The sequence below is a fragment of the Sceloporus occidentalis genome, unplaced genomic scaffold (genome assembly GCF_023333645.1).
Source record: "Sceloporus occidentalis isolate IW3139 unplaced genomic scaffold, rSceOcc1.0.p SCAF_268, whole genome shotgun sequence".
NCBI lineage: Eukaryota > Metazoa > Chordata > Lepidosauria > Squamata > Phrynosomatidae > Sceloporus > Sceloporus occidentalis.
This window is the reverse complement of record NW_028317248.1, coordinates 212,364-234,780: the sequence shown is the minus strand read 5'-3', so window position 1 is coordinate 234,780 and position 22,417 is coordinate 212,364. Positions and strand designations below refer to the sequence as shown.

Below are 22,417 nucleotides of genomic sequence, written 5' to 3'. Positions count from 1 at the left end.
TTATAAAAGGGTTTCCCTTAATCTACACTGGGACCAGTTAAGGAACCTTATTTCTACTTCTTTACTGATCTTCCCAAGCATCAACTGAACGTGTAAAAGGAGCGTCGAGTAGTAGATACTCCAAGGAGGTATGTAGTATAAATAACGAAATATAATTGAAATATAAGTCTTACAAGATATTAAGAATCTTGCAGGAACAATATTTGTAAGTATATAATATTCAATTCATATAAACTATTAAAATAATAAATAAACCTAAGTGTCCAATTCTGAGACTAACTTCCAAGATCCGCTCTTTAAGTCTCTCTCTCGATCTCCAACCGACACAATTCCCCCAACTGTCTCTTGGTCTCTCAGGCCTTATATCTCCTTCTTATGGAAGCTTCCAGAAGAACCTTCATCTTGCTCTCTGATTGGTCAAGAGAGCCTTCCGTAGCAGTGATGTCATTCCGTGTGGGATGTGGGAGGGACTGGGCTTCCAGCCAATCAGGGCCAGGGATGGTGGGAGGGACTGGGATTCCAGCCAATGGCAGCCTTCAGAGTGTCATCAGGAGGACTTCTTCTGTTCCTAAAGGAGCATTGCACTCATGGCTTTGAGGCAGGGTTGATCTTCCATTTTGATGCAGTGAGGCTCCTGGTTTGGAGCCACCATAAAAGGAAGCCATTCCTTGTGACTGAATAGTGGTCTTCCTATTTCTATTGTGAAGTATGGGAAGAGGGCCCTGTAGAGTTCTCTGCCTTTTTCGGTAAAAGAACTTGACCAAACAGACTGGAAATCAAATACATAAATAATAAAACTTGGATGATTGGGAGAGGCTGCCATAGACTTATATCAGTTTAGTAAAGCAGATTGTCAGGACCTACCTGGAAAACCTTTCATGTGCTAAAAAAGTCTCCCATCACACAAGAAATCTAGATGACCAGGAACAAAAATTGTGGCCTTGTCTTTTCCCTCTTATCCCTTTCTTGAAGATCCAGGGAGCTAAGGAAAAAAGAAGGGAGGATATCCCAATATGTCCCACTCTATTGATATCCTGAAGGGATTAAATCATATTTGGGATTCACCATGTGCTTCTCTCCTTAATCGCTCTCTGGATGAGGGCTATTTTCTATTGCAGATCACCTTTTCAGATGCCGCAGTGTTCTTCACAGAAGAGGAGGAAAGGCCATTCTTGAGTCTGAAGCAGAAATTTCTATACAGGATTTGGAAAGCATGAAGCCCTATGAGGAAGGACTTAGGGAACTAGGGATGTTCAGCGTGGAAAAGAGAAGGTTAAGAGGTGGTATGATAGCCCTGTTTAAATATTAGAAGGAATGTCATATTGAGAAGGGAGCAAGCTTATTTTCTGCTGCTCCAGAGACTAGGATGCAGAACAATGGATGCAAAGTGCAGGAAAGGAGAGTCCACCTCAACATTAGGAGGAACCTCCTGACAGAAAGGGCTGTTTGACGGTGGAACAAACTCCCTCGGAGATTTTGGTGGAGTCTCCTTCCTTGGAGGTCTTTAAGCAGAGGTTGGATGGCCATCTGTCAGGGATGCCTTGATTGAGTGTTCCTGCATGGCAGAATGGGGTTGGACTGGATGGCCCTTGGGGTCTCTCCCAACTCTATGAGTTGTAATTCATTTTGGTTGCATCTACACTGCAGAAATAGTCCACCTTTAACTGCCATGGCTCTGAGTGATATGGGATTCTGGGATTTGTAGTTCTGTGACTGTACAAAGGCATTCCAGGGGGAAGAATCACCGTGTGCTTAATAGACTATAGCAGTGTTTCCTAATCTTGTTCCCGGGATTGCAGCTTTCCTGTTTACTGACCAGTAAAGTCCAAACCACTTGGAAGACCAGAGTTTGTGAAACACTGGTCACTATAGCAAAGCCTTTGACTGCATAGATCATGAAAGGCTATGGAAAGCCCTTAAAGCCATGGGAGTGCCAAGACCTCTGATAGTCCTGATGAGGAATCTGTACTCAGGACAAGAGGCTTCTGTCAGAACAGAACATGGAGAAACAGAATAGTTCTCAATTGGCAAAAGGCTGCATCTTATCACCCCAACTATTCAATTTACATGCAGAAAATAAATGAAGAGCTGGTTTGAAAAGGAGGAGGGAAGATAAGAGGAAGGAACATCAGCAATCTTAAGATACATGGACCATACTATACTACTATCGGAAAACACCATGGACTTGGAACAATTACTAAGGAAGGTCAAGGAAGAAATGGCAAAGGCAGGCTTGTTACTGAACATAAAGAAAACAAAAATAATGACTAGGGAAGATCTACATAAATCCAACCTAGATAATGAGGAAGTTAAAAGGTTTCTTGTATCTTGGAGCAAACATTGATCAGATTGGGAAACTGCAGTCAAGGAATCGAAACAAGACTATGAATGGGAAGGGTAGCCATGAAGGGACTGGACAAGGTCCTGAAGTCTAAACATATACAACTGAGCACTAATGTCCAGTCCATTGTATCCTCTGATGCCATGTACAGCTGGGAGAGCTGGGCAGTAATGGAAGTGGATGAGAAGAACATCAATTCATTTGAGATCTGGTGCTGGAGAAGAGGCTGAGGATACCGCAGACAGTCAAAAAGACAAACAAATGGGTCCGAGAAGAGACCAAGCCTGAAATCTCCCCGGAAGAATAAATGACTAAACTGAGTCTGTTGTATTTTGGCCACATCATGAGGAGGCATGAATCATTAAGAAGGAGAGTAATGCTAGGAAAGGTAGAAGGGAGAAGAAAGAGAGGAAGGCCGCATGCCAAATGGCTAGACATAATTCGGGAGGTTACAGGGCTGAATCAAGGGAACCTGAGCAGAGCAATGGAGGATAGAGGGCTTTGGAGGTGGTTCATCCACAGCGTTGCTGTGAGTTGAAGGCAGCTAATAACAACAAAGCAAGTAAAGACTTAAGGGTTTTATGTCAGCATCAGCTTCTGTGGGTTGTGATTCATTTTGGCTGCATCTGCACTGCAGAAATCATCTCATCTGACACCACTTTAACTGCCCTGGCTCAGTGCCATGGGATTCTGGGAATTATAGTTTTGTGAGTTTTGTGTTAGCCTTCTCTGTCAGAGAGCCCTGGTGCCGCAACAAACTACAGTTCCCAGGATTCCATAGCATTGAGCCATGGAAGTCGAAGTGGTGCCAAACTGGATTATTTCTGCAGTGCAGATACAGCCTTTCTCAGATGCTTGGAGTACAGTATTGTAAGATCATATGCACACACACACACACACACACATGCGTATAGACATATACATACAAACGCACACACAATTAAATGATTGTGGATTGAGATCAGAATGAAAAAAAGATGGAGGCAATAGCTATTATAATACTTTTATAGGTGATATATAAGAGCTCCCTTAATTGTCCTAATCCTAAATGGGTCTTTCGAAGTCAGGTTTGCCCCCTCTCTTTTTCTCTGATGCTGTTTTTAAATTAAACATGTTGAATTTGTAAGATGCCTGAGTGGCTGCTAGGAAATGAAAATGGTGACATTGTAAGATAAATTTATTTTGTATGATCCAGTTAAGGATCCTATTGATTCCTTTGGCACACATCTGTGGTCCAATCCTATGGTTTATTTTCCTTCTCCAAGATTAGTACACATAGAATTATAGGCCCCAAATGCATCATTAATGATTCCTTTTGAAGTGAATGAAATGGAAACAGGCTGAACTATGGCTATACTATGGCCATTTTCCATTCTATTTTGTCTACCTTCAGTACATGAGGAAGAGGCTTAGGGGTCCATGTTGGGTCTGATGAAAGTGATGCTCTCCTTAATGCCATCCATTGCCCTTTCTCTCAAGGATTTCCAAGATGTGTCTGTATCTGGGAAGACCCAGCAGCTGCACAAGAGTTGTGGGAATTCGCTTGTAGTGTAGGTGTATTTGGCCTAAAAACTCTAAAGGCACCAATGCCCATTTGATCTTAGGAGCTAAGCAGAGTCAGCCCTGGATAGTAATGGAGTGGGAGACTGCCAACCAAGGTCAGGTGCTGTAGGCTATATTTCAGAGGAAGGGATTAGCAAAACCATGGCTGAGTCTTTCCTTGCCTTAGAAGACACATGAAATTCATGGGGTCAGCATACATTGACAGGCGACTTGAAGACGGTGCACACACACGCTCACAGACACACCTATTTGGCTGTAATTCAGTGAAATTCGCCTTCTCCCCCAAATTCTATGCCAAATTAATACCTGCAAGATACATAATCCTTCTACACTCTTCCCTTTTCTAGCACAAAAAATATGAAGCTGCTTTTTAGCTTTATGGAGTAGAGTTGGCCTTCTACCTTTGCAGCTTTGACTTTTGCGGCTTTGATTATTTGAGGTTCCGATTGATATGTTCTCTCTAGGAATCTCTGGCACAACTCTGCCAGAAGTTGGCCATAGGTTTATTCCCTGCTGCTGGTTTTCTCTTTGCTGTTTTTCATCACTGTTTTGTTGAATCACTGTTGTTCTGCGTTTTGTATTTCCAGCCACTTCTATTCCATGCAGAGAACTGTGGTCAGTGGGTGACAGCGAATGAATGACTGTATTCTCAGAAGAGTAATAAATGGTAGACGGAGAGTGATTTTCCACCCCCATCCCCTGGTGCTTCCTTTTAAAGTATTTGGTGGGATGTGGCTGTTCATGTGTCAGTCATCTGCTGGACATTGCCCTTGTCATCAGTGGTCACAAAGGATTTCCCTCTAAAGCTTGTGACATCTTCAGTACCCTATTTAAAAAAACACAACTGTAACCTCTTTGCTTAAGCATTTCCTTACTGTCCATGTGGGCTAATCTCATGCTGAAAAAGGGGTGTCCCTTCTTCACCTCCAAATCATGTATCTCATGTTCTACAGTTATAGGTCCTGGTATGTGTTTTTACCATATTGCAAGAAAGGTGCTATAATGCACTGACAGCGTTCATGCTTTGCATGTAGGAGGTTCTGTGTTCAGTTTTTGTGTAGGATCTTATGTAGTAAGGAAGCTAAGAAAGCTCTATCCCTGTCCCTGAAAAGTCAGCCAGAGCTTTCCCCAATCTTCTAGATATTTTGAACAGTAACTTGTGTATATATTCCACTATCGGAACTGATAGGGATTTGTAGTCCAAAAATGCCAGGAGAATATCACCCGAGGTAAGTCTGTTACTGATAGAGCTGACCAGAGATCTCCATATGAGGCAGTATATAAAACACTTTTTCTTCTTCTTCCTCACTTGGTGACACTGACCTGCTCCATGCGACAGTTTTCCTTATATCTTCTGTGTGCTACTGAGTGTGTTTTTCAGCAGTTGGTGCTTAAAGCCCTATCTAATGTACATGCTGCCCTGGGATTATTGTAATGGGAAACCGTGGTTTCTTGTGACGTGAATAGCATATGAGCCTTGAGCTCTCATACTCTGCCCTCCTCTTTTTGCTCGATGGAGAAGGGGCTTGAAAGCATTTGCTTCCAATTCTTTTTTAATTGAATAAACAAAATAACTTTATTGAAGACCGTCAGGATAGAAGTGATAGCAATGCATTTAGGTCAGATCTGAGGCTTCCTTCCTCCCCACAAAAGTATTCAGACTCAAACTAATTAGCTCCAGCTACTCAGTTTTAAAGAATCCTTTGGAGAAGCCACAGCGTTGCTTTTTATGGGTAAACTCTGGTTAAAACAAACCAAGATTTGATACCTTAGTTCATATTTGGTTCATTTTGTCAAGTTGCATTAAGGGAAATCAGACTGTTCATGTTTTGATGTCACAGGCATCTGTTTAAGTCCATAGAAGGAATGACCTATCTCTTCTTCCAAGGTATGAAAAAGCAGGAGTGGAGATGGGAAACTGCATGTGTGAGCATAAAGCTTTTGTTCTTAATACTGGAAAGGTCGTATCTCTTGATATAAACCAAGGTGTGCATTGACATCTAAAGGGAGGGCTTCCTCACAGTCCCACCATCCTCACAGACATGGTTAGTAAGGATTCGGGAGAGAGCCTTATCCGTGGCTGCTCTCAATAGGTAGGACTTGGCTCCACAGAAAGTCCGGTTGGCTCCTTCCCTTCTGTCTTTCTGTGGCAGATGGAGGCATTTCTATTTGGGCAGGCTTTGGGGTTTTAACTATGGAGCTGCAGTGTGTGACACGGTATGCTCTCTCTCTCTGTAGATATATACTATATATATAAGAACTGTTTTAAATACATTTTTGTTTTCAGTGTTTTAGTCATGTTTTCAATGCTGCCACTTAATTTCTTTATAGCTTTTGTAAATTAATGTTTTAGTTGAATATTTTAAAAATTATTGTAAGCCACCTTGTATCCCATTTTGGGAGAAAAGCAGGAATGTAAGTGCAATAAACATATTAAAGAAAGAAAATGTGGCTCATTCATGTGATGGGGTTGAATTCTGTGTAAACAAGCTCACTCTCTGATCTACAAAAGTTATAATGTGTGATGTCCTTATCGAGGATGTTACTTCTCATTACATATGCCTGAAATCTCCCACGTTTTGGGGGGGGAGTAGCAGTGGGCATATTGGCCATTTTCCAAATGGATGCAGACATGCACTTAATGACTTGTGTGTGTCTGAGGGAGGGATAAGTCTTAGAGAGTCAGGAACGTAGTTTCTTTTTTCTCATACAAAAGGAAAATATGGAGGGAGAGGAGAGAGAGAGAGAGAAAGTGAAGTGGGAGATTAATAGAGAGAAAAGCCATGAGAATAGAAAGAGAAAAATCAGCGAGGAAGAAAAATTGTGAGAGAAACAGATCCTCACACACAAAGAAGCAAAACAGCAAAGGGATGAGGTGTGTGATGACATGTATGTGCCCATGAAACCACTGTGTGTTGTGATCAGTGGTGTGACACTGAAAGTCAGGCCTTTGCTTAGATGTTCAAGTAACTGTTTGTATATGATGTGAATAGGGCTGATGTGAAACTGTAAAGGCAGGATTACTGCTGAACATAAAGAAAGCAAAAATAACGACCATGGAAAAGCTGCATGAATTCAACTTAGACTGTGAGGAAATCACAATAGTTAAAGAGTTCATGTACCTTGGATCAAGCATTGATCAGAATGGAGACTGCAGTCAAGAAATCAGAGGAAGACTAGGAAAGGGGAGGGCAGCGATGAAAGAACTAGACGAGATCCTAAAGATAAACAACTGAGCACTAAAACTAGAACCGTCCAAGTCATGGGATTCCTCATCACTTTATACACATGTGAGAACTGGACAGCTAAGAAAGCCAACAGGAAGGAAATCAACTCATTTGAGAAGCGATGGTGGGAAAAGTGCTAAGGATCCCATGGACAGCCAAAAAGCCAAACAAATGGGTTCTAAAGCAGATCAAGACAACTCTCTCTGGAAGCCAAGAGGACTAAATTGAGCCTGTCGTATTTGGACACATCACAAGAAGGCATGACTCATTAGGAAGGACAATGATGCTAGGAAAAATAGAAGGTAGAGGAAACCGCATGCCCAATGGGTAGAGTCAATAATCGGACCTGAATCTGCAGGACCTAAGCAGAGCAATGGAGGACAGGGGTCTTGGAGATGTCTCATCCACAGGGTCAGCATGAGTTGGGGGCCTTGGGACCAGTTTAGGGGCAGTTAACAACATGTATATGATGTGACAATGACAGACTCGAGTCTGTAAACAGTACTGTGTAATTTGATTTCCTTATTCAGCTTCTTAAGAATATTCCAACTGTGTTATATTTTGGAATTAAATGAAGTTTGCAGCAATATTGTACTCTGGTTATTTGGCTTAAATGTCATACAACAATGAAATGCTACATTAGCCACGCAGAGAAGAAAGTAAGGGGGATGTTGAATTGTCTAGACTAGAAGATGGTGGAGAACCTGAGGCACTGGTGGTGCAGTGGTTAAATGTCAGTGTTGCAGCCAGGGTAGTGAGTTCAATCCCAGGCAAGGCTCCAAGGTCCACTCAGCCTTCCATCCTTTCGTAGGTCGGTCAAAGGAGTAGCCAGCTTGTTGGGGGCAATTGGCTTACAGGTTGTAAGCCATTTAGGGAGTGCTGAGTGCACTGATAAGCAGTACAGAAATGTACATGCTATATTGCTAATGCTATAACACAATAATTTGGGAATTGTTGCTTCTAAACTTAGAGTATTTATTCTTTTCTCTTCGGCCACAAAGGATCCCAGGGCAGCTTACAGATGGTTAATTACTCAATTCCCTGCCCCTCAGGCTTACAATCTAAAAAGACACGACACAAAAGAGAAGGGAATGGCAGTGGGGAAGGGGATCAAGTCAAGCAGGTACTGCTGGTTTTTCTCTCCCTTCAAGACCAGGGCAGTGGCATTTGGAATGAAGGGAGCACCTCTAAACCTAGTTCCCAGGTTACCAGGGGATTGCCAGAGTTTTGAGGTCCCCCTGTTTCGCTCCTCTTGGCTTTGGCCTAGATTTTGGCTTTTCTCTCCCCCCCCCCCCCCCCCCCGCCGAGCCCTCTCCCCTCAGGACTCCAGAGAAAACTTCTCCCACAAAAAATGTTGCTTCCAATGCTATTGAACTCTGTCCTGTGTGATTCTCTCTATTTGGCACAAAACAATTCCCCAAATGACGCATCAGAAGGGAGAGTCTCTCCTCTGCCCCACTTTCCAGGAGGGAGGGGGCTGCTCAATACCCTTTTAATTTTTGGATCCTGATTCCCTCCATGGCCATGCCTCTCTCCAAGGGTCTTCCCTGCCCTCTTTTCTCATAATAATCCCCCAAGTACCTGGGCCCTAAGCAATCCCCCAAGGAGGGAGCAGGAAAGGAAAGAGGGAGAGGAGGCCTGGCAGGACCCCTGACTTTCTTTGGGGGGAGAAGAGGGGCTTCCTTCCTTCTTATAACCCCCACAAGTGCCCCCAAGAAGACCCTCTAGCCATTTCTCTGAATGAACGAAGGCTCTCCCCCTTCCCTCCCTCCTCAGAACAGACTGTGAGGGCATCAATGGCTTCAGGGGCTGTTAATGCACAGATGCCTCCGAAAGCCCCTCATCAGAAAGCACAGGGATTGCCAGGGCCTAGATGCTGCTTCTTATTCCGCTGGCAGCTTTTGCGAGAAAAAAAGGTATGCGCCAGGGGTTCAGCGGCCTCCCCTTCCTTCCCCCCTTTCTTCCTTTGAGGAAACAGCAATGGAGCCCAAAGTAGAGAGCTGGACACAGGAGGGAAAGTCAAGAAAGGAAGGCTCTGATTTGGAAATAAAGCTCTGTGTATCCTGTATATGTGTGCGTGTGCGTGTATGTTTGCTTCTGCTGTTCTTATGGCTGGGAATGGAGCTGAGGACTGAAGAGAGAAGAAAGGTTCAGTTTGGGCAAATTCAGAACTTCTGTGCATCAAAGAGTCCAGTGTGTTGAAACAGCAAAGAACTTTATTGAGAACACATAGAAATTCAGTGTTTAAGCCAGAAGTGCCCACTCCAATACAAATAATACATTAAAACCCCAAAACGTAAAATATCACCCCCTTCCAAATATAGCCCCCAATTCCCATTCCTACAGTCTATGCCCCACAGGTAACAAGTCCCCTTTGCAATCCCACAAACTAGCCCTTTCTGTTAATACCTGTCCCCAACTTTCTTCAGCCAACATCCCACACATTGCAAAAGCTATCATTCCCTTAAGTATTCTATCCAGCTGCAACAAATCCCAGTCCCCCATCTAGCTAACCTATTTCACACCCAAAATCCCCAGCCAAATTTATAAACTAAAGCAATTATCTATACTAACAGCAATTACAATCTAAATTTAACAAAATACTACTTTAAAAGATAAACAGACATATGGACAGACAAACCTTACAGGGAAAATCACAAGGGCCTTTTCTTAGCACCACTGGATGGAAAATATATTTTTTGTATTTCTTATTGACAAAAATAGTATTAGTTCGCTATTGGGATTTGTGTGGCTTCTCTCCTGTGTGGACTCTCTGATGTCTCACTAGGTGTGACTTCTGAGAAAAACATTTCCCACAATGCTGGCATTTGTATGGCTTCTCTCCTGTGTGGCCTCTCTGATGTGTCACTAGGTGTGACTTCCAAGAAAAACATTTCCCACAATGCTGGCATTTGTATGGCTTCTCTCCTGTGTGGCCTCTCTGATGTGTCACTAGGTGTGACTTTGAATAAAAACATTTCCCACAATGCTGGCAATTGTATGGCTTCTCTCCTGTGTGGCCTCTCTGATGTGTCACTAGGTATGACTTTGAATAAAAACATTTCCCACAATGCTGGCATTTGTATGGCTTCACTCCTGTGTGGACTCTCTGATGTGTCACTAGGTGTGACTTCTGAGAAAAACATTTCCCACAATGCTGGCATTTGTGTGGCTTCTCTCCTGTGTGGACTCTCTGATGTGTCACTAGGTATGACTTTGAATAAAAACATTTCCCACAATGCTGGCATTTGTATGGCTTCTCTCCTGTGTGGCCTCTCTGATGTGTCACTAGGTGTGACTTCCAAGAAAAACATTTCCCACAATGCTGGCATTTGTATGGCTTCTCTCCTGTGTGGCCTCTCTGATGTGTCACTAGGTATGACTTTGAATAAAAACATTTCCCACAATGCTGGCAATTGTATGGCTTCTCTCCTGTGTGGACTCTCTGATGTGTCACTAGGTATGACTTTGAATAAAAACATTTCCCACAATGCTGGCATTTGTATGGCTTCACTCCTGTGTGGACTCTCTGATGTGTCACTAGGTGTGACTTCTGAGAAAAACATTTCCCACAATGCTGGCATTTGTGTGGCTTCTCTCCTGTGTGGACTCTCTGATGTGTCACTAGGTATGACTTTGAATAAAAACATTTCCCACAATGCTGGCATTTGTATGGCTTCTCTCCTGTGTGGCCTCTCTGATGTGTCACTAGGTGTGACTTCCAAGAAAAACATTTCCCACAATGCTGGCATTTGTATGGCTTCTCTCCTGTGTGGCCTCTCTGATGTGTCACTAGGTATGACTTTGAATAAAAACATTTCCCACAATGCTGGCAATTGTATGGCTTCTCTCCTGTGTGGACTCTCTGATGTGTCACTAGGTATGACTTTGAATAAAAACATTTCCCACAATGCTGGCATTTGTATGGCTTCACTCCTGTGTGGACTCTCTGATGTGTCACTAGGTGTGACTTCTGAGAAAAACATTTCCCACAATGCTGGCATTTGTGTGGCTTCTCTCCTGTGTGGACTCTCTGATGTGTCACTAGGTATGACTTTGAATAAAAACATTTCCCACAATGCTGGCATTTGTATGGCTTCTCTCCTGTGTGGCCTCTCTGATGTGTCACTAGGTGTGACTTCCAAGAAAAACATTTCCCACAATGCTGGCATTTGTATGGCTTCTCTCCTGTGTGGCCTCTCTGATGTGTCACTAGGTATGACTTTGAATAAAAACATTTCCCACAATGCTGGCATTTGTATGGCTTCACTCCTGTGTGGACTCTCTGATGTGTCACTAGGTATGACTTTGAATAAAAACATTTCCCACAATGCTGGCAATTGTATGGCTTCTCTCCTGTGTGGACTCTCTGATGTGTCACTAGGTCTGACTTCTGGTAAAAACATTTCCCACAATGCTGGCATTTGTATGGCTTCTCTCCTGTGTGGCCTCTCTGATGTGTCACTAGGTGTGACTTCCAAGAAAAACATTTCCCACAATGCTGGCATTTGTATGGCTTCTCTCCTGTGTGGCCTCTCTGATGTGTCACTAGGTATGACTTTGAATAAAAACATTTCCCACAATGCTGGCATTTGTATGGCTTCTCTCCTGTGTGGACTCTCTGATGTGTCACTAGGTATGACTTTGAATAAAAACATTTCCCACAATGCTGGCATTTGTATGGCTTCTCTCCTGTGTGGCCTCTCTGATGTGTCACTAGGTCTGACTTCTGAGAAAAACATTTCCCACAATGCTGGCATTTGTATGGCTTCTCTCCTGTGTGGATGCTCTGGTGTGTCACTAGGTTTGACTGCCGAGAAAAACATTTCCCACAATGCTGGCATTTGTATGGCTTCTCTCCTGTGTGGACCCTCTGATGTCTCACTAGGTATGACTTCCAAGAAAAACGTTTCCCACAATGCTGGCATTTGTATGGCTTTTCTCCTGTGTGGACTCTCTCATGACTCAAGTGTTCTTCTGTAAAGAAGAACAATGACAGATGAGACTAAAAATCAGAGTTAAGGGAAGAGAGTGTTACCCCATGATTTAGCCCACATTAACCCCTCCTTATTAGAGATTAAATTAAGAAAGATTCTGTGAGTAACCCAAGCACAATCCTGCTGCTTATGCCCCTAAATCCATGGAACGATTGTATATTTACTTACAGGCGTTAACAAAGAAGAGATTGGAGGGGGTCTATCTTAAGGGAATCACTGGAAGGAGATATTCAGAGAAAGGACTGTTGAAAAAATATTCAATTAAACATGTGCAAAAATACTTTGATTGACAGGCGGCATCATATCCTGTGAGACTGCCATGGAGTCCTGAGTCAGAGCCCAAAGCATGATGCAAGCTAACTGCAGATGCCACTTAATGCTGTTTGGCACCAGGAGATGACTCACAACAATACAGTATGCAGCTCACATGTGGATTCGTGTGGATTGGATTGGAGTTGTGTGTACAAGGGATGTTGAACATGATGGAAGTTAGAGAGCATAGCTTGCAAATATTTGTATTATTTTGCAACTCAAGATAGAGAACCTCCAAGGATTACGATAAAATCAACTGTTTGTGACTTTTTTATGAGTGTGAAAAGTGGTCAGTGCATTGCCAATATCTATATCTGGCTATTTACTTCATTACTCTGCTATGTTATTGCTGAGCTGCATCTGAGAGTGTCACCCTCAGATTGTAGTGTACACTGGCTTTTGAACGTAATCGAAATTCAGAGCCGAGAAGGACCTGAGAGCCAGTGCGATAATCCTTTTTGTCTGAGATATTTGCACCAAGCACCCATTGCATTCAATTTGGTTTCAGATCATTTCCCCTCCACAGGAAATATTCTAAAGTGACTTAAACTTTTTGAACACTCAGTTACATGGATTTGTAACTGGTTGACTGCTGAACCCAATGGGTGCTCAATAATGGCTCCTTTTAATCCTGGAGAGAAGTGACTTGTGGGGTGCCACAGGGTTTTCTCCTGGGCCCAGTGCTATTCAACATTTTTATCAATGACTTGGATGACAGAATTGAGGGTATACTTATCAAATTTGCAGATGACACCAAATTAGGAGGAACAGCTAATACTCCAGAGGACTGGATCAAACTTCAGAATGACCTGAATAGACTATAAAGCTGGGTCAAAGCTAAAAGAATGAATTTCAACACAGAGAAATGTAAGGTACTGTACTAAGGGCGGAAAAATGAAATGCACAGATATAGGATGGGTGACACCTGGCTGAACAAGACTACATGTGAAAGGGAGTCCAGGTAGACCACAAGTTGAACATGAGTCAACAGTGTGATGTGGCAGCTAAAAAGGCCAAGGCAATTTTCGGCTGCATTAATAGAAGTATAGTGTCTAGACCAAGGGAAGTAATAGTTTCACTCTATTTTGCGTTGGTCAGAGCCCACCTGGAATATTGTGTCAAGGTCTGGGCACCACAATTCAAAAAGGACAGAACAATGGAAGCAAGGCACAGGAAAAGAGGTTCAACCTAAACATTAGGAGGAACCTCCTGACAGTAAGAGCTATTCAACAATGGAATATTCTCCCTCAGAGCATGGTGGAATCTCATTATGGTTATTATTATTATTCTTATTAATTTCTAAATCACTCCTTCCTTGAAGGGTTTTAAAGGTCTTTGAAGGTCTATAAACAAAGGCTGGGTGGTATCTGGCGGAGATGCTTTCAATGTGTATTCCTGCATAGCAAGGGGTTGAACCAGATGGTCCTTGTGGTCTATTCCAGCTCTATGATTCAATGATTCTAAAGTTGAATCATAGTGCCATGATAATGTAGTATGAAAGGGACCTCAGTCTTCATAGGAAAGGCAATGAAGTCAGCTTCCTTACCCACAGAGGCCACATTCTCGTAATTCTCCATCATCACATAATTGTACATAAGTCGCTGCTTCTTCGTCAACAGATTCCATTCATCCTCGGTGAAATATACTGCCACATCCGCAAAGGTCACCTGCAACAGAAAATAGCCCTCATCCACAGAGTGACTAAGCAAAAGGGGAGGAAAGCACATGGTTCATCCCAAATATTATTTCATCATTTTACAATTCAGTCCAGGAAATAAACTTTAAATTCTGTCAGCAAGGGGGAAAAAAACCTACTGCCTTTGAGATCCAGTTTGTCTCGAATCTTTTCAATATAATACACAATATAATTTAGGCCATGGCTGGGATATTGAAGATGGATTAGGATACTGACTATCCCAACACATACAGTACATTTAGCCACCAAAGAATTATGGTGCATTTAGACATTTCTTGCCACATTTCAGAGTCAAACATCATTTTTAATAACAGTTCTGGGGAGCACTCTGGGCTTAAGGGTCACTGGGCCAACCCCCAATTTATATCCAGTGACATTCTCCCATAGCCCCCAACATTTCACAGATTGGAAAAGCAAGATACATGTGTATAAGCAACCCAGAAGGCAGTAAAGATGGCCAAAGTTGTTTATGAGGAAGATCATACAAGCTAGGAAGGGCAAAGGAGTTTCCTTTTGCTTCAGCCTCCTGCAAAGGGCCATATCCTGTCTCCTTCTTTCCTCTTCTCTCCCCACTTTTGAGTTGATGGGCTGCAAACTCAATTGCACTCAGGAACTGAAGTGAACTGAGAGGGGAAAAGTGGGAGGAGGAGAAAGCAACCGGGACATTTTTAAAATCCCCTGAAAAAGAAGTTTGACAGAGGATTAACCAGGACTGTCTCTGTCAAACTTGGACAGTATTTTATTTACTTCCTTTCATAAATTGGCCCAGCAGTGGCACAGATGAAGCTATTAGGATAGTGACTCACCAAAGAGTTGTTGTACCTCGGCATCCCCGTTCTGTTGGAGCCCAACTCCCTCCGCTTGGCCTCTGTGTCGGCCATCAGGTGGGCAGGGGTCCAGGTGGCCCTGCACTTTGTCACTTCTAGCAAGAGAGGCCCCAAAGCTGTGTCCAAGGAGGCTGAGATGAAGTTCCTGAGAAAAGGGACCAGGGTTAGGATTGGCTTGGCAAGAAACCCTGCAGCACTCAAAGATACAGAGAACAGCATCCTGCTGGTGACATACACAGGTGACATATGCCTCCTTTGAGCCGATGCAGAGCGGGGTATCCCCTTCCTCCCTCTGCTTCAAACAAAGCCCCCTGGAGCTAGCATAGATTCACTCCAGCTCCCCTACACAACAGATACTCCATGCCTTCTTAGAGTGGTGGGGGATTAGGGGATGGGGAATTGGAGAGGGCCCTGGTTATGTCCCCGTAGCTAGGTGTGAAATGAGTGTATCATTTGTTGACACCTCCTGACCTCCCCAGTGGTCCTCAGAGGAAGATGTCTTCATTTTGCTTCTCACTACATAAACACAGCTGGATGCTTCCCTTAAACCTCACACCCAACACTCTCACTAAGCATGGAATGGCGATGTGGGATTGCTTCCACAATTCTTTGGTAGGACCTGTGTCAGTGAATGGCCAGTTTTAGCCTGATTCCACCTGGAGCAACAGTGGAGAATAGAGGGTTCTGCTGGGTCAGGCTGTCTGGCCTGGTGGTTCCTCATTCTCCCAATGGCTCAGTCTCCCAGCTGCAACCTTTCCATATATTCCTGGACTGAAACATTTAAACAAAGGTCCTCTTCCAGCTCCAGGAATAAAGACCTACCTTCAATACAAGGACCCTGATTCCTGCAGCCCTAGAAAGGGCTCTTCTGCAGTCCTTTATGGCCGGAGCTTCCCTGGGTCAGAGGCCGTCTCCTCAGCCATAGAGAAGGGTTGCTCTGAGTGCGAAGGAGGAGGAGGTCCACAGGGCTGAGGGAGGGAAGGCAATGGGGAAAAGGTCAGTGCCAATGGCCATGGAGGGCAGAAGATGACAATGCCTAGGAAACTCATCTGAGTCCCAGCCCTAGGAATGAGTGGCAGGAGTTAGTCCAGGGGGCTGAGGGGGTCTCCTTTCCCAAAGGGGGAGGCAAGGACCGGTTATTATTATTTATTATTATTTCTATAATGCAGATAAAGCCTAAATTGGTTATAAAAGGATAGAAGCACCCAAGTCAAATTTTTATCCTTTTAAAAATGGTTTTGCTTTTTTAAAATATAAGCAGTTTCTTTTTCAGTCTAATCCTTATTCTTCTTGTTGTTCATTGTTTGTATGTTTGTTTGTTTCGTTCTTGGTAATATGAATTATTCTGGTCTGCCTCCTTCCTTCTTGCTTGAAAATCTATTAATAAGGAAACTGGGGAGACTTTTAAAACCTCCCAAAGGAGCCACTTTTAGCCTCTTTTGGGGGACTAGCTTAAAAGCCAAAGCCCAATGTTTGTGAAGAAGAAGAATAAGGCTTGTATTAAAACTATCATCTCCATTTCTGATCCTTTTTAAAACCCATGTTCCCCAGAAAGAGCAGAGCTAAGAAAACCCTCTCAGAAAAGACACTCAAAGGACACACATCCTTCCTTTTGGCCCAAGGAGCCTGGCCTCCTTCTGACTCCGGAGCCTCAGGAGAGAAAGAGAGGCCTCTGTTCAACTGAGGCTCAGAGAAGGTTCCGGAATATTATTCCCCACAGTCACAAGCAGAACAAAATGGCCACCTCTGGCTCAGCACTTGGAGGCCTCAGTGCAGTAGTGAAACCTACCACTTCCAGGCCTTGTCCCTCTGCTCCCTTTCCCCTCTCTCTCTGCCTCCTTCCTTCCTTCCTTCCTCCTTGTCTCTGTCTCTGTCTCTGTCTCTGTCTCTGTCTCTGTCTCTGTCTCTGTCTCTGTCCCTTCCTTCCTTCCTTCCTTCCTTCCTTCCTTCCTTCCTTCCTTCCTTCCTTCCTTCTCTCTGTCCCCTTCTCACTCACTCTTCCACGCGCAGAGCTAAATAGAGAGGCACAAGCTCCTCCCCTTCTTTAATCTGGCCAATGGGAGCAGAGGAGCTGGAAGGCCCCGCCCCCTGCCCCACCCTCACAGGCTCCTCCTGCAGTTAATATGGAACAAGGCAGGAGGGACTGAGGGACCCTGGAGCCCCAGCCACACTGGCGGCCATTTTGTGTTCTGGCGGCCATTTTGTGTGCTGTTTGTGACTATGGAGTATGTTCTAGAACCTTCTCTGAGTCCTCAGTTGAGCATGCATAAACACACACAGATACACACAGAGAGAGAGAGAGAGAGACATACAGACACACATATACACACATTATATACACACACACACACACACACACACACACAGACATATATACACATACATATACTGCATATATACATACGTGTCACAACAAACTACAATTCCCAGGATTCCCTGATTTGAGAAGGGAATTGCCTCCACGCTTCCAGATCACAGCCCCAGAGAAAGAGTCCTTACAGTATATCAGCATTGCCAATTTAAGTCCACTTTTTCAGCTGCATTTGAATTTAATAATGATAATAATAATGGTGATGATGATGATAGATAGATAGATAGATAGATAGATAGATAGATAGATAGATCGTGTAGCACATTTGAGACTCACTAAAAGAAAAGTTGGCAGCATGAGCTTTCCTAGACTTAAGCGTACTTCCTCAGATGTATGGGAATTGTAGTTTATTGTGGCACCAGAGCTCTTTCTCACAAAACTACAATTCCCAGGGTTCCCTAGCACTGAGCCAGGGCAGCTAAAGTGGTCTTGAACTGGATTATTTCTGCAGTGTGTCTTGGAACCAACTCAGACTGCATCTTCACTCCAGAGACAATCCAGTTTCATACCGTTTTAACTGCCATGGCCCAGTGCTATGAAGTCCCAGTAATTGTAGTTTGTTATCATACCAGAGTTTGCTGAGAGAGAAGGTTCAATGTGTCAGAGAACTAGAATTCCCAGGATTCCATAGCACCGAGCCTGGGCAATTAAAGGGGTGTCAAACTGGATTATTTCTGCAGTGTGGTTGCAGCCGAACACGTTTCTATTTTGCATAAATCTTCCTGGCCCCCCTTCATGTCCAAATAAGTATCTTAAAGGTATTAGAAGGACTGAAAGATTGTTTGTTTGGTCCAATGGTAATTTTGAGAGTTGAAATAAGTTACAATTATTTTTATTCAATTAGGTTTACATTTATTTGCTAAAGATCCACCATATTAATAAAAATATAAATAAATCCTATTATTATTATTATTATTATTAATAATAATAATAATAATAATAACATTACGGGAACTTTCAAGGGATTTTGACTGAATATTCCGTGTAATATGGGGTGGATTCCATGGATTTTGGTAAAACATGCCGGGAAATAAGTTCAAGGCTTCTTACCAACACTGGTCCTGCCCTGCAGTAAAGCCACTCCAATCCCTCTCAACCGAGGACTACAACTCCCAAGTCTTCTTTCTTTCTTTCTTTCTTTCTTTCTTTCTTTCTTTGTTACTTTCCTTCTTCCTTCCTTCCTTCTTTTCTCCCAAGCTGCCTTGTGTTAGTGCTGTTACTGCTCTTGTTGTCGTTGTGTGCTTCTAAGTTGTTTCTGACTTATGGTGACCCTAAGGGAAGTCCATTGAAGGCTTTTCTTGGCAAGATTTGTCCAGAAGTGGTTTTGCAAGTGCCTCCCTCTGAGGCTGAGAGAGTGTGACTTCTTGCCTAAGGTCACTCAGTGGATTTCTGTGGCCAAGAGGGCATTCGGACCCTGGGCTCCAGGGTCATAGTCCAATGCTCCAGCCACTAAACCACCGCTGGCTCTTTCTTGAGGCTTTGTAGTTTTTTGTGGTGTGGCTACAAGTCATTGCCGACTTCTGGGGAGCCTTCCCTGGGGTTTTCTTGGCAAGAGTTGTTCAGAGGAGGTTTGCCATTGCCTTCCTCTGAGGCTGAGAGAGTGTGACTTCTTGCCCAAGGGACCCAGCTGGTTTCATGGAGGAGTGGAGCACTGGAGCCTGGACTCCAGAGTTGTAACCCAACACTCAAACCATTGCACCACACTGCCCCCCGTTCCCATGTACAACCTGAGAAATAATAGCAGACTTTTTTCTGTTCTTCATGTGTGTCTTCAAGTCTAATCCAATTTATGGCAACCCTAAGGCAAACTTATCATGGGGTTTCCTTGGCAGGTTTATTCAGAGAGGGGATGCCATTGCCATCCTCTGAGGCTGAGAGAGTGTGACTTGCCAAGGGTCACCTAAGTCCAAAACACACTGCAGCAATAATCCAATCTGAGATTGCTTTAACTGCCCTGGCTCAGTGCTAGGGTATTGTGGGAGATGTAGTTTTGTGAGACATTGAGCCTTCTCTGTCAGAGGGCTCTGGTGCCACAATAAACTCCAGTTCCCAGGATTCCCTAGCACTGGGCCAGGGCAGTTAAAGCGCTCTCAAAATGGACTATTACTGCCGTGTGTTTTGGACCTTTCTTGGCCGCAAACTGTCCATAGCCTGCAATGCATCTCCTAATTCTGTTGGCAGTCCCTCCCTCCCAAGACTTTCGCATTTCCCCCCAAAACCAGAGCAAAGCTGGCAGATGGAAAGAGGTTTTAAAGCAGCATTTAAATCTGCCATATTTGTTTTTAAAAGGCTAAATGTCCCAAATGCTATTATCAGTTTTGTAGCTATTATTACAGAAAGACGCAGAGTGCAAACTCCTCAAATACCTTTATTTTCTGGAGTGAGATGGGCTTTTCCAACTGACTCACTTTGATGATCTCCGGTGGTCCAAGCAGCCAAACTGCGGCCCTGTAATAATAATAATAATAATAATAATAATAATAATAATAGTTTTATACCCCTCTCTTCAGCCAAAAGGCTACCAGAGTGGCTTACAAATTGTTAATTAGACATTTAGACATTATGGCTCTTAGCCCAGCAGACCCTTAAATTCCTTAAATCACGCTGCCTCCATCCAGTGAATTATAAAAGGACTTCCCTTAACCTACACTGGGACCAGTTAAGGAACCTTATTTCTACTTCTTTACTGATCTTCCCAAGCATCAACCGATCCAAGACACGTGTAAAAGGAGCATTGAATAGTAGATACTCCAAGGAGATGTTTATTATAAATAACAAAATATAACTAAAATATAAGTCATACAAGATATTAAGAGTATTGCAGGTACAATATTTGTAAGTATATAATATTCAATTCATACAAGCTTTTAAAACAAATAAATAGACCTAAACGTCCAATTCTGAGACTGACTTCCAAGATCCTCTCTTAACTCTCTCTCTCTCGATCTCCAACCGACACAATTCCCCCAACTGTCTCTTGGTCTCTCAGGCCTTATATCTCCTTCTCACGGAAGCTTCCAGAAGAACCTTCATCTTGCTCTCTGATTGGTCAAGAGAGCCTTCCATAGCAGTGATGTCATTCTGCATTTGCATAAACCTCCCTTTACTGCCTGAAGAAGACCTCCATTGACTGGAGCCCAGTCATTACATTTGCCCAAGGCAAGGCTTGCCCCTATTTCCCAATGTTGTTCTTGGTGTCTGCCTCCCAGTTGTTTCCAGGTCTTATGGTGACCTTATGGGAGTCTCTGAAGGGGTTTTCTTGGCAGGTTTCTTCAGAGTGGGTTTCCCATGGCCATCCTCTGAGGCTGAGAGAGTGTGACTTGCCCAAGGCTTCAGTCCTTTTGGAAGCCTTTTTGCTTTATCTTCTAGAAGGCAGCTGAAGTGTTGCTTCTTGCTCTGAAGAATGAGAGGAACTTTCTGGCATCCAAAAGGCTAACATTCTCCGGAGTTATGTCTGATAATATTTATAGATAGGATTGCAATCCCTGTTCATTTATTAAAATGTTTATAGTGCACCCCATATCATAGACTCTCATAGATATGTCTCTTAATAGCAGTTAACCAAATTAAACAGTATATAAAACAAAAACATGAAACAAGCTGGACAAGGAAACTGTTACATAGATTTGTAATTGGTTGACTGGCCAAACCCAAAGGATATTCAACAGTGGCTCCTTTTCATCCTGGAGAGAAGTGACCAGTGGGGTGTCCAGTGGGGTCCCCTCTTGAGCCCAGTGCTATTCAATATCTTTATCAATGACTTGGATGACAGAATTGGGGTCATACTTATCAAATTTGCAGATGAAACCAAATTACGAGGAGTAGCTAAGACCTCAGAGGACAGGATCAAAATTCAAAATGTTCTGAATAGACTAGAAAGCTGGGCTAAAGCTAACAAAATGAAATTCAACACGGAGAAATGTTTGGTATTGCACTTAGGGTGGAAATATGAAATGCAGAGATATAGGATGAGGTACACCTGGCTGAATGAAAATACTTATGAAATGGATCTAGGGGTCCAAGTAGACCACAAGTTTAACATGAGTCAACAGTGTGATGAGGCAGCTAACAAGGCCAATGCGATTTTAGGCTTCAATAGAAGTATAGTGTCTAGATCAAGGGAAGTAATAGTGCCACTCTATTCTGCTTTGGTCAGGCCCCACCTGGAATATTGTGTCCAGTTCTGGGCCCCACAATTCAAAAAGGACATTGAGAAACTGGAGCGTGTCCAAAGGAGGGCGACTAAAATGGTGAAGGATCTGGAATCCATGCCATATGAGGGAGTGGGAATGTTTATCCTGGAGAAGAGAAGGTGATATGAGAGCCCTGTTTAAATATTTGAAGGGATGTCATATTGAGGAGAGAATAAGCTTGTTTTCTGCTGCTCCAGAGACTAGGACCCTGAACAATGGATGCAATCTACAGGAAAAGAGATTCCAGCTCAACATTAGGAGGAATTTCCTGACAGTGAGGGCTGTTCGACATTGGGACACACTCCTTCCTCGGAGTGCAGTGATCCTTGGAGGTCTTTAAACAGAGGCTGGATGGCCATCTGTCGGGGATGCTTTGATTGAGAGTTCCTGCATGGCAGAATGGGGTTGGACTGGATGGCCCTTGTAGTCGCTTTCAACTCTATGATTCTATGATTCTAAGTGAACATGAAACATGTAATAAGAAAGTAATGCTATGTAATGAGAGGAAAAGGTATGTATACAAAGAACAATTACAATACACAAATCAGCTTCAATTTATCTACTCTGAATAACATACTGATGTAATGCAGAATAACATCTAAACAATGATAATGTAAAAACTAATTTCAGTTTATTACAATGAATAACCTACTAATGTAAGTAATACAGAATGACTGTATATAAACAAGGGCAATTGTGAGTACAGTTACACAAAGGCTTCAGTACAATGACAATACATATAATTAAGAATGGGCTACAACAAAACAACAAAAGGAACAATTACAAGACACAAACTCCCTCCAATATATCTGCTCTAGGTGACATGCTAAAATAGATGATATGAAACTGAATAAAGTGCTGTTATCCCTGTCTTTGGGAACTGATGGAGG

At 43.2% G+C, this 22,417-nt stretch overlaps 3 protein-coding genes across 3 annotated transcripts in view; 1 reads left to right on the top strand and 2 right to left on the bottom strand.

The window, feature by feature from the left end:
- The window catches only part of LOC149275739 (uncharacterized), a 38,900-nt gene extending 34,114 nt beyond the window's left edge, over window positions 1-4,786 (bottom strand). Inside the window, exon 1 of the mRNA XM_089504369.1 lies at window positions 4,780-4,786. Coding sequence (XP_089360495.1) covers window positions 4,780-4,786 — 7 coding nt within the window. The remainder of the gene's footprint in view (window positions 1-4,779) is intronic.
- The window catches only part of LOC149275737 (uncharacterized), a 103,925-nt gene that overhangs the window by 57,917 nt on the left and 23,591 nt on the right, over window positions 1-22,417 (top strand). The window lies entirely within an intron of this gene.
- On the bottom strand, window positions 9,376-11,891 carry LOC149275738 (uncharacterized). Its single transcript, XM_089504364.1, has 2 exons — window positions 11,886-11,891; window positions 9,376-10,933 (listed from the first exon to the last, which is right to left on the bottom strand). Exons 1-2 carry the CDS (start codon window positions 11,889-11,891, stop codon window positions 9,866-9,868), a joined length of 1,074 nt encoding a protein of 357 aa, XP_089360490.1. The 3' UTR covers window positions 9,376-9,865.